Genomic DNA, 13,005 nt, shown 5'->3' with positions numbered 1-13,005 from the left:
TAAAATTTATTTCACTCATTAAATTTTTTTTCTTTCACCTCCCAACTTCTTTTTACATTTTCATTCATATTTTAATATATAAAATTTCTTTATTTTATTGGTTGGACATAGTTTAATCTTCTCAATAATATTTATTCTGATCAATATTTTCACATTCGTTAAATACTCTATAAAGTGTATCATAAGGTGGGTTTGTCCAATTATTTCATTTGCCTTCTTTAGTTAGATTTCTCCTCCAAAAAGAGTCTTACTTCAGATAAATCTATTCTAATATAATTGATTTAGCTACAAATATTGACCAACACTTTTTGTATTATTGCTAAGATAGCAGCGTATTCACTTCTTTTAGTATAATATCTATTTATGAAAATCTCCTGTTGCAATAAAATTCAAATTCAGATACAAGTTGATCTGTGAATGCCTTTGCATATTTGAACTTTGAAATGTGGACATGGACTATGCTTGGAGCACACAGGTTCATAGTTGACTGTGTGTTCGTGTAGTTTAAAATGATATGAAATACACGTGCGTTGCACGTGTTCGAGAACTAGTATATATATATATATATATATATATATATGTGTGATTATTATATATGATGATATCATATGATTGTAATTTACTAAGGAAATTTTTACAACTTATTTTTTTTAAAAAAATATGCAATGCATGTTATTATAAATACATCAAACCAAACACTTCATAAAAATTTTCACTACATAACTAGTATCAACATTATTAATCCACCATAGTCAACATGTTTCTTAGCAAACGATTCCTCATAATAGAATAATATCCTTTGTATATACAGAAATTCCAAACGGAAAGCTATACGAGAAGAAGTTAGAAACTGAAGAAAATATAGGAACTAGGTCAATGACCATACTAGTGACAAGTTCTAAACCCATGCAAATGCATGAATTGGTTACAAGAAAAGAAAAACACACTTGTAAGTAACAGATTAACAAACACACATGTATCTATATCTATTTCTATACAAGGTTATCTAATACAGCTTCAAGAGTTTCAACAGAGACAAATGAAGAAAAAAAATAATACTGTAAAAACCAAGATGGTGCAAATCAGAGTTTAGAGATCATGTATACATCAGTGGGTAAGTTAATGTAGGTGCCACAAACTGACACCATTATTGAGCAAGACAACTGCTGATACGATACAAATATAATAAGCTTACTTAAAACTCATTATTGGGCTACTTTATGCTCCATAGCCTTCTATTTTCATGATCTCAGCCCTCTGTTTTCCAATAGAGTCTATTATCAATTATTATTTTCTTGACCAGGGCAGAGGTTGAAGCCGTATACAAGCAAACGACTTGTGTGGATGCAAAAAGGAAGTATTTGTATCAACCTTTCACAGTCTGGCTCTCTGAAGTTCCATCTTTGCAATTGTCCCCAGGTGTACTTCGTCAGGACCATCTGCGATTCTTAATGTCCTTGCTGTAGCCCAGAGATGTGCAAGAACAGTGTCGCCGGATAAACCAGCACCACCGTGCACTTGCATTGCTGTGTCGAGAACCTTCAATGCCATATTTGGAGCAGCAACCTGTTAACCATAAAATCCTGGTAAAGTATTTTCAGAAGGAGAAAATAGTGCAATCACGCAAGTCCTTGTTATTATGCTTTACCTTTGCCATTGCAATTGTACCTCGGGCCCTTTTATTTCCAAGCCGATCAAGCTGGTCAGCAGCTTCGAGAACTAATAATCTGGTTTTCTCCAGATCAATTCGACACTGTGAAGTTCATTGTCATGTATCATTTCAGATAGAATTACAGAAAAAGAAGAGACAAACTTAATAAAGCAGTTACTGTTATGGAGGTTTTCTTTGCCCAAACTTAAAAGCAAAAACCTTACTCTAGCAACATCAGAAAGAAAAGAGCCATGTTGAGCAATTAATTTTCCAAAAGCTCTTCTTTGAAGAGCCCTTTGAACCATCATCTGCATGCCACGATCTGCTGCACCTATTAGTCTCATGCAATGATGCAACCTTCCAGGTCCCAGCCTACCCTACAAGAAAAGGAGTTCAGCAACCAAGTATCAGTCATACGATTCTATATGCTGCAGATATCTTCCCTCAGATAACCATTATGAGCAGTGTAGCATTTCATATGAGTCCTGTCATTCATAAGACGATGACCCCTTTAAAGAAGTACCACTAAATTTAAACAAAAGCATGAATTTTCTTCTTTTTCCCCTCAAAACCCCTGTTGTAATTATTTGAAAAACAATGGTCGACACAAACTTTAGAACATGTAATATAAATGGAGATTAAATCACTTTCCTGGGATGTGCAAAATCCATAAGAAAATGCAAAAGTATGATGATCGATTGAATGTAACAGATGTAGGAACTTCTGATAAATAGCCATCAAAAGACTAGCTCATTAAAGGCTAACGTCATAAAATATGTAAAAAGTGAACTCGTTAAATACATGAAACACTGTTACCTGTGCAATCTCAAACCCACGCCCCTCACCAAGCAGGATATTCTTGGCTGGGACGCATACATTCTCGAATATTATTTCTGCATGCCCATGAGGAGCATCATCAAAGCCAAATACTGTTAGCGGTCTCTTTATGGTAATACCAGGACTGTTTATGTCCACCAAGATCATGGACTGTTGTTTATGCTTTGGAGCTGCCAAGTCAGTTTTTCCCTGCCATTCATCCAAACTAACTGGTCTGAATATAAAAATATAAACAGAAACAAATTATTTTCGCTGAGAAGCAAGAACTAACCATCACAATGAGAATTTTGCACCGGGGATCCATGGCTCCACTAGTCCACCATTTTGTCCCGTTGATAATATACGAGTTGCCATGTCTGTACAATGCATTGCTCTCACAGTTATTTTTATTAATCTAACAAATTCAAGCATGCTTCAGTTTTCTTTTATGACCAAAATCCCCTAAAGGTTCCTGTGTATTCAACAAGCATAGGATAATTAAGCTGAACAGAATCCTTCTAAACTGAATAAAGGTTCAACCTAAGTTGCGAGTACTCTTCTTTTTTGGTGCCACACCCATGTCGACACGACTTGGATGTGGGAACCATACAGGGTGTCATCTAAAAGTTTTGGGTACTCTGGCCGAAATCGATTGAGAAATTTGACACAATACCATGATTTCTAATTCCAACTTGCACTCAAAAATTTGTGCATTCCTTTGCTTTAAAATAGTCCAGCATACTTTCGGCATATTTTATAACTCTATTTCGAATTTGAATTATTTTTAGCCGAATTCCCAAACCCACATCCGTATCTGGATCCATAGCCCCAAATCTTAAAATTAAGATCATGAAGGATCCGACCTTTAGATCTGCACCCGTATTGGACACCTACACCCGGGTCTGAGCAACTTAGACACGAACCATTAGATTTCTCTAGATTCACGTTCAACATCTTTCATGATATCCCAATCCCAATCTTGGGATATTCTCACTGAAACATTCATCAAGTATTTTAAGACACATAACTGTGTTTTGAAGGGGAACCTTGGCATAATTGGTAAAGTTGCTGTCATTTCACCTGGAGGTTAGAGGTTCGAGCTAAGGAAACAATCTCTTTCAAAAATGCAGTAAGGTTGCATACCATTGCAAAAGCTTAGTGGACTGAGCAGCTCTTTTTCTTTATCAATGTACTTCAAGATTCCCCCACAAAATTGGGAAATTTGGATTTACCATCTTGGGATCAAAGTGACCATTGATGAAATATAACACATTATTAGCAGTTAGCACCTCATTGATCACACCAAATTGAACTGTGTAAATACGACATTAGAGGGAGTACTAAGTCGCCAAGAGAAGAGTAAATTATTGAGAGAATGAAAAGATAATTTACAATTTTTGCCTGTGCAATGGATTTCGTATAACAGAATTAGGAGATATTTAATAGTTTGGGTCGAGCATCTAATATTATCAAGAGTTGTCCTTTCAAACCATATTCTCCGAATGGACAAAGAGCAGGAAGTAAAACATCCGCCCTTAGGAAGGAAGTTCAGGGGTTAAGAGTGTGCTCCTAATTCATATGCAGTTTCCCTGCTGAAAGATGCCCAATCAAGAAGATGTGCCACCATGCCCAATGGGCAAGAAGCTAGGGCAGTTAAGGAGGGTTATATTGGCTGATCGTGTCCAAACTTGAAAGAAATTATGCGGAATCAGAATCAGATTGGATTGAGGGTAGATAGTAAGATGCCATTTCCAGAAGCATTGAGATCATGAGATAAGAGACAAGATAAAAAGGGAAAACTGTTTTGAACATCCTGCTACCACGTCCAATTATTTCACTTCAGAATCTCATTTTCTATTTTTTTTTTCTTCTGTTATTTTTCCATGTCCTTCATTTCCTTGTTTTTGCCCACTTTTGGCCGCCTCAGACCCTAAGAGAATGGGGGAGGGGAACATGCTATCAAATGCAATTAGTGATATGTATGATGGCTATAATTATGTCTAGTTTACCCTCTTAATACCTTGATAGTCTTTTCTAAGGTTCTGAAGAATCCACTAGATGTCCAATTTTACATCGCTCAGTTATCTTCGACAGTGTCTATATTTAAGATAAAAATACGAGAGACAGAAAGAGATGCTGTATCTCATATACTTCTTATCTTTCAAAGATGTAGCTTGTGTCTACCTTTTAATGGAACACTCTATATTGGTGGCATCTGAGGATGCAACTTGAGGCTCTGTCATTGCAAAGCCAGAGCGTATATTACCTTCAAGCAAGGGAACAAGCCATTCCTTCATCTGTACCTCATTCCCATACCGAAGTAATACCTGAAAAGATGATTCACCCAAAAGTATGTTACAACATAGACAATTATGCCTCCGAAGGGTATAGCAAATTGTCTTCTATGAAGCTACTTTTGTTTCACTTTTCACCAATTAAGTTTTCCAGTACAGCTGGTGCAAGATATAATTATGCTTCCTTGAGACTATTTCTGGAGTCTGTTAGAATAGGAATAGGTATATAGTATATACATATACAATCCTATTCTAACAGAGTCTTCGTTGACTTAAGTTAAAAGAAGATTATTGTAGTAGCTACTTGCAAACTATCACTTTACAAAATATTAAGCAATACTTATGTTACCTCCATATTTCCTGTATCAGGAGCACCACAGTTGAAAATTTGTGGCGCCCAGACAGAACGACCCATAATCTCGCACAGATATCCATACTCCAGGTTGGAAAGGCCAGCACCCAATAAGCTACCAAAATCATTGTTCAGTAGACCATTTCTGCTGCCAAAAATAAGTTCTCTAGCCCGCGTAGCACTATCAAACTACATATTAGTAGAAGATAAAACATCAGGTACATTCTCAGAAAACAAATATCTTTCACTTCATTACGACAAAATGAGCTTTACAAACTCACTGGTATGAATAAGTTCCACAATCCTTCTTTTTTGGCCAGCTCCTTTAATCTCTCTTCATTTGGGTGAGCTGTCCAACGCATGGAAGATTCCGCAAGCTTGTAAAACTCATTTTCTGTTGGATATATATGATCCTCCATAAATTTTGTCAATCTGTTCCTCAACTTTTGAACCTTCTCACTGGGCACAAATTTCCCTCCCATCGGTAATCCTTGATTTGAGCTATCATGTCCAAGTTGCCTGACATGATCTTCTAAGCTTGTCTCTGCATAGTTGAGCACAACAGAACAATCTAACTTAGGAAACAGGTATTATAACTTGGTTTCGATATCTCAAGTGACGTGATCAACAAAGTCATAGTAGCCTGTCATATTATTGTGCACCAATTTCACATAGTAACCAGTTCTCGTGGACATTTAATGCTGATGAAAATGAATGTAAAGATAAAAGGTTGTGATCTTTTAAGTGCAAACTTGTTCTTTTCATTGCAGAGACATGTTAAGGTTGGTTAATGACTAGAATATTTGCAATTTCACTGGAAAATTGAGTTTGAATAGAGCAAATTTTTGGTTCAATATTTTAATGTTACAAAAGAGTTCCAAATGTAGAGTATATGATTTCTTGAAGAATTAAAAAGACTAGAATTACCATCCAATATCGGAGAATTTAACAAATTAGTAACAGCATTGAAGTTGTTAAAGCATAGGATTTACCAGTTGGAGGGTGCTGAGGGAGAACAGATTTTCTTTGGATAAACGACCATGCAGTTCTAACGAAGGAATCAGCCTTTTCCCCAGCGCATCGGGCACGGTCACCTCCTGAAGCATTACCCTGCAAAGTTATTATTAGAGATTTATAATATTAGAAAATAAATCATACATAATAAATTGTTGGTCAAAACATGTGATGTCACCCATAAAATTTATATGAAATCTGATTACCATGATCCATCTGCAATGTACTCCAGCATATATTGAAGCCCCACGAAATAAGGAAAAGGCTACGTAGAACTTCCATTGTTCGATAGGCCAAGGTCTTCCCTGAATGCAAAATCCAAAGCCAAAAGAAATCAGAAACAAGTAGTTGCAATATTAGGGTGCATAAAGAGTAAAGGGTTTGCTGATTTTCTCTTGATATTTACCAGATAAAATTGAAGATGATAAACCGTGCATACAAATATTCAAAAAAATTGGATTTGAGATGATAGTATAGCGCAGCGATTCTCAATAGATGTCACAATTCCTATACTCCAGTCAGTTTATTTTCCTTGCATCACAAAGGAACTAATGTGGGACATGTATTTTTTATAACTATTGTTCTGTATTAGTATAGCAAAGTTAAGTAACAGATATCCCTGCAAAAGAATGACTATCTAACAAAGACAGATAAAATTGGGTCTTACAGCTGCTGAGCAGTAATCTGCGAGATAATTGGAAAGAGAAGGCACTCCATCAGGGAAGCTGGTGAGTTCAAAACCATTATTTTCTTCTATACTTTCTGATGCAATATTCACAATAAATCCCTGATAAGAAAGAAAGATATTAGCAACTTTAAAATTTCTTATTTGGGTCCATATATCAGTCATGTGGAACTTAAAATGCTTGTAAGGGATATTAATTACAGAAATGTGACTATGAGGATGGTGCGTGTCATTGGTCAAATGATTTCGGGAAATTAAGTAGAAGCATCAAAAGAGAGGCAGTACCAAGCAACTGTAGGCAACATCACACATTTGATTACCCAAAGTGGAAAGCTCCCAATCAAGAATACCTATCACTCTATCCTGCAACATCAACTAACAGAATCAGCTAAAAGGAGCGGGGAGAGAGGAAAATATAACATGTATTTGAAAGGACTCCAATAGCATAAGCTACAAGGAACAAAAGGAAGTTATCAGATGCTTTCAAGGAATGCACCTCAATAGGATGAAACACAACATTATCAATCCGAAAGTCACCATGGACTAGACCTGCTGTTGCTCCAGAGGAATCTTCAAGGGGAATATGTTGCCGTAACCAATCAGCCAGCTCTAACATTTTTGGGTTTCTCCGGGACTTACCCTCACCAGTAGATAAAAGATATTGTTTGGCCCACCTTTCCACCTGAAGTAGGTTACATAAACTATCAAACTTTATAAGAATATTCAAAAATTAAACACCGAAAATCACCCCTAAAAGGTGCATTGCATGAACAAAGTAACTAACCATGTTAGGGTAAAAACCTAAAAGCACGTCGTATTTTCAGTAACATAATAAATCTCAAGGGTCAAGAAATGTAGACTAACAAAAAAAAATAATCAGGCACTACTTAATTTCCCCAGAAATGTAGAGACTGAAAATGAGCTTGAATAGAGAGAAATACGTAAGGGTTCATGTTATTGACCAAACTATTTTGGATTGAAGTTTATTTAAGCTTTCCACAAATGAAATTTTCTGCACCTGCCGTTTACAATAGTTCATCCGTTTCCCATAGTTACCAAGACCAACTAAATCAACATCAGCAGAGTGAAGACCGGCCAAAGCTTGAGCAACAGCACGATATATGACCCTTCTTCTTTCAGGGAGTACATCCTAAAGAGGCAAAAAAAAGTTACATTGTCTTTTAAATCAATGAAAAGAATTAGGCTTACCAACCACACTAATATTATTCACAATCTAAAAAATCTAGGAAGATAAAAATTTGAAAATAGAATCCGCACAGGTAGCATCGGGTCTACGAAGATACGTCCTTCCAGATACTCCATAATGTAAAATGGAGTTCCAATCACACTTGAATCTGTACACAAACAAAAAACCTTTGGGACCGGGACCACCGAGTGAGTACTTAATGCATGTAGAACCTGCCGTGTCAACATCAAAATATCAAGTTCAACACAGCCAAAATGCACAAACACGACAAATATATACATCATACGAGAAATTGAGAATGCAGGACCTCATACTCTCTCTCAACAGCATGAGCAGATGCCAGTAAATTTCCATAGGGTTTCTTTCTCAACACATATTTTTTTGCCAAGGTTCCTGAGCCAACCTCAATGAGGAAAGTGGGATTTGACTGGCCATGCCCAAACTGATACACAGCGAGGAAGGCATTTTAGAAACAAATGAGAAGTGATAACTTTGCAACAAAATACTCGCCTCTGCTGAGTGTACAGATGAAAGCCACACAGAACTAAAGAAATTTGTAAGTTCAATTGATACAAGACGACATCATTAATTAGCAGCAGGTTTGATGTAGAGCTCATAATTTCAAATATTTGCAAGAATTCTTTTAGCAACTTTGATTTTATTCTCCTTGTTAGAAAGGAACTAAAACTTGTATTACTAATCTAGGGAATGCTCTTCTAGTCTTTTCCTTTTTCCTTTCAGTTACTTATAAATTTTTTTCAAGAAAATTGTGACATTACATTTAGATGATGCTCTTTTAGAAACAAGCACATCCCTAAACCTGAAGTTGTATAAAACATTTGTTTATCATTCTAATAAGTTTCCCTTTCTTTAAATCAAATGGATTGATAGTGAAATCTTACTGAATTCCTTATTCATCACTTTATTTGATTAGTTCTGACCTTCCTATCATATATTCCTTTCTTTCTAACTAGACAAACAAATTGGATTGCCTAGGTTACAGTTCTCTGCTGTAAGGAATAAAACTCGCTACATGAATTCGAATATATGAATTTAAGGGAAGCAAAGAATACAAGACCTGAGATATAGTAAATATAGAAGGATTTGCAGGGAAGCCAATAACATTAGCAGAGGCATAGCGGAGCAGAGCTTGTGTATCGAAACTCTGAGCTGGGTTGACTTGGCCAACAAGATCGCAAGTTCTACTCCCCATATCGGATCACCCAAAAGTAAACACTGGGCTGAAAGTTGACTTGAAAACCACAAAACAGATACAAAAGGAATTGGGTAAAAGATCAAAGTTTTGTCCTTGGGAACTATCCATGCTCATATTTGGCCCCAAAATTATCTATCCTGATAATTGTTGGGAAAATGAGAAATAACATTAAAATATATCAGACAAGTATTGAAAATATGTTGCAAAACAGGACAAGAAATATAGAAGACCAATAGATATAGGAATACTATGAGAGTTTTTCTTATTATTTCAAGTATAAAGGTCAAAGTTATATGCGGTCACTTAAACTTGTTCTGATCATTCATTTAGACACCTTAACTAGATGTACTATATACTGAACACTTCTACCATTCTGAATCTGAACCATTTGAACATTTTTTTGAGAATAAACAAAAAATAGAGGATGTGTGAAATACACTCGCACTGACATGTCAATTTGACCAATTAAATAATGACATGTGTTATTTTTTAATCCAAAATATTATTAAAACACTATATTATAAAGTAAAAAAAATAAAAAATTATTTTAAAGTAAAAAAAAATGAAAAAAAAAAAACTAAAACTTAAACACCCACTTCCCTACCTTCAATTGGAATCCAAAATATACATTTCCCTCTAACTCCATTAATGGTGACCCTCCCCTCCTTGTACAGTTCCATCTTTAACCCGATATTTTTTTTTATCAGCTTTTTTATTAATTATAACTTTTTACATCATCTCGTTTTTTACGTAGAGAAAGATGGGGAAAAAATCTCTCCGGAAAATTTATAAGTTTCATTTGTCATTGTCGAAAAAAATGGAATTATTTTGATTTTTTTATGTTTCATAATCGATTAATTTTTTTGGATGAAGAAACATCCTTACATTAGGCCAATATACATCAATTTAAAGTCAAAACAACATATTTACAACAATCCAATCTAAAAACTTCAATAAAAATTTGAGCAAAGTAAATAATTGATAGAAAAATCATTCAATAAATTCAAACAACTGGACGTCAATTTAACACCAAATTATCAAATTAACAGCAAAGATACAAACTCCAAACTTAAATCCTTTACAAATTAAACATGAAAGAAAATGAAGGTAATAATGGTGGAATGGTGGTTTCAATGGTGGTGCAACCAATCCTAATATGGATGACAATGGGGCCAAAAATATAACAACAATCGAGCTAAAAAAAAGTTAAAGTTAAGTATCAGGAGAAAATAAGAGGAAGAAAAAGGGGTGTGTAGCGGCGGTGATAGTGGTAAAATGTGGTGTGATGGAGGAAGGAGTGCCAAAGAAGATGAAGAAGAAATAATAGTTTTTTTCCCAAAAAAAAGGCCCAATTTAATACTTTCACGCGCCTAAAGGGTGTGGATTACAAACAATGTGCCACATAGACAAAAAATGTTCAAATGGTTCAAATTCAGAATGGTTGAAGTGTTCAATAGGTAGTACGTCTAGTTGAGGTGTCTAAATGAATAATCGGGACAAGTTTGAGTGGCTGCATATGACTTTGGCCTAATATAAATCTTTATGTCTCTATTTATAATGTAACATAGAGGCATAAGTTATATACTTGATATTAGCATGAATATAATTGGGGTTATGAAAGTGGGAGGTTATGAGAATAATGGTTATAAAGTTTGAGGTTATGGAGGTTATGGTTATTTTCATAACGGAAGAAAATAATGGAGATAATGGGTGAGTAACTTCTTGATGTGGTGAATATTGACAGTATAATATTGTATAACTCCCCGTTGAATGTCCATACATAATGTGTCTCGTTAAAACCTTACTAGGAAAAAAAATTCGTGGGAAAAATCATAGTGAAGGAAAAAAGTACACAAATCTTTTAATACGCTTTGAATGTTGCCTCGTTAAAAACCTTACCAGGAAAACCCAATTGGGACAAAACCATGATTAAGGAAAAGAGTACAACGCCTAATTTTCTCTTCCTGAAAAAAATTATACTTGATATCTCGGAGACGATGCATTTCGATCTTATATCACAACTTCTCAAATATTGATCTTGATAATCCTTAGTGAATAAGTTTACAAGAGTATCACTTGAATGGGTCTTTGAACGTATATCTCACCATTTTGTTGAAGATCATGTGTGAAAAAAGCTTCTAGTGAAATTTATTTTGTTGATCTCTTTTGATCATATTCTCCCTTCAATTGAGCATTATATCATTTTTGTATATGGTGGCTGAAATATCATTTTTTTAAAATCACGTATTTTCTGAATATGATAGATCATGATTCCAACCAAACACACTCCCGACTTAATTCATAGAACAATATTATTTATGCATGATTTGGCGAAGTGGTTACCAATGTGATTCTTTGAATTTCCAAGATATTGTTGTGTCTCCATACGAAAATAAATAGTCCATTTGTGAACAAATTTTATGCAGATCAAATAAATATTTTGCATCTACATAATCAAATAATTTCTAACTCGGAAATTGATCATTTCAATTTTATTGAAGCTCGTTTTTTCTTTCTGAAATAAAATCACACATCTCCTATGTGTTGAGTCACTTGCTTTGTTAGTTTCTTCTCATTTTGAATGAATGATATATAACTTTCGTTATGTATATCAAATAATCTTCTAGCATTTAAATAACCAGCAATCTGTAAGTGCACCAATTGCACTAATACTTGACATTTTAAATTATTTTCGTGAGATTAAAAAAAAGATTCTTTTTCTGTATTAAGCATTCTCAAAACCATTGGGTACTCAATGGAATTACTTCAAGATCTTTTAAATCCTTCAAGAAGTTTCATATAACCTTCATTGTCTAGTTAGACATGATAATCAGTCATTATACATATTCAAGTATTTCATCTATTACCAAACTGAAATTAATATCATTGCATCCACCACTTGAGAACATATCTCCATTTAATAATGTCAAGACTTCTGCGAAAAATTATTTATGCCTCGGCGCACAAATCGTACTTTATATCTTATGATTATACTTTCGCACAATGATTCATTTGTACTTCCGTCACACATATTTTGATATATGAATTATAAGTTCAAAAATATCACTTTTTAAGTAAAACCAAATATACTTGAATAGTGCATTTTATTTGGCCAATCATTTATCTGTCCACATTATATGACAGATTCAAATTTAAGATCCTCGTAACCACTTATAGCATTGAGTAATACTTCATATCAAAGATATCGTTGACGGTCATTTGGCTCGATTTCAATACGACATAACTTATCGAGATCTCTTCATTTTTTATCATTTTCAAGTACTTGAACCTTTGTCAAGGTTTTATGAAGTGTTATGTCATAGTGCTCTTTCAAAGCACTTGCCTCATTATCATGACCGAAATTTGCTCCTCTCCTTCCTCAAGGAGTTTTACTTTTGAAATCGATTGGTCTGTCACGCTTATGACGTAGCATAGACTCTGTCCTTCAAGGACTATTTATTAGATCATTTGCATCTCAATTAAAATATTGATCAGCAAATACATCTGGCAAATTATTTACAACATTTTGAAAATGAATTATCTCTTGAATTTTAAGCTCACATTATTTTTTTAATGAGGATCTACATAATTCACCTTATACATAATCTTCAGATGCTAAACATATCTCCCCCTAATGTTAGAAAATTTAACATTCACTCTCAACCACATTTGGGGATCCATCTTTATGCGTGGTAGAACAATAACATCATATATGCACACATCAAATTTTTAGATGGAAATTATTTGGATCCTGACCCTGAAACAATTGT

General features: G+C 34.5%; 1 protein-coding gene across 2 annotated transcripts; it reads right to left on the bottom strand.

Moving 5' to 3' along the window:
- Positions 1–860: 860 nt before the first annotated feature.
- On the bottom strand, positions 861–9,436 carry LOC107005202 (probable acyl-CoA dehydrogenase IBR3). 2 transcript variants are annotated; one of them, XR_001454841.2, is made up of 17 exons: positions 9,098–9,436; positions 8,327–8,461; positions 8,091–8,231; positions 7,831–7,962; positions 7,309–7,494; positions 7,098–7,175; positions 6,795–6,914; positions 6,334–6,432; positions 6,106–6,223; positions 5,395–5,657; positions 5,111–5,302; positions 4,652–4,794; positions 2,760–2,844; positions 2,468–2,677; positions 1,876–2,023; positions 1,649–1,753; positions 861–1,566 (listed from the first exon to the last, which is right to left on the bottom strand). XR_001454841.2 is itself a non-coding variant. In XM_015203736.2 (17 exons), exons 1-17 carry the CDS (start codon positions 9,230–9,232, stop codon positions 1,375–1,377), a joined length of 2,487 nt encoding a protein of 828 aa, XP_015059222.1. In that variant the 5' UTR covers positions 9,233–9,434; the 3' UTR covers positions 861–1,374. The 2 variants fall into 2 exon arrangements, 1 of the variants encoding a protein (XP_015059222.1); XM_015203736.2 differs by having other exon boundaries at positions 1,876–2,028; positions 9,098–9,434.
- Between the last annotated feature and the right edge of the window lie 3,569 nt (positions 9,437–13,005).

This window comes from Solanum pennellii, chromosome 1, assembly GCF_001406875.1.
Source record: "Solanum pennellii chromosome 1, SPENNV200".
Lineage (NCBI taxonomy): Eukaryota > Viridiplantae > Streptophyta > Magnoliopsida > Solanales > Solanaceae > Solanum > Solanum pennellii.
This window is presented reverse-complemented; position numbering and strand designations above follow the sequence as displayed.

Bases quoted from the DNA above. Each gene is read 5' to 3' on its own strand.
- LOC107005202 (XM_015203736.2), bottom strand. From the start codon at position 9,232: ATGGGGAGTAGAACTTGCGATCTTGTTGGCCAAGTCAACCCAGCTCAG. The intron at 8,232-8,326 runs GTCCTGCATTCT...TTGACACGGCAG, and splicing joins CTGTTGAGAGAGAGTATGAG to GTTCTACATGCATTAAGTAC. The intron at 2,678-2,759 runs GTTAGTTCTTGC...GATGAATGGCAG, and splicing joins GCAAAATTCTCATTGTGATG to GGAAAAACTGACTTGGCAGC.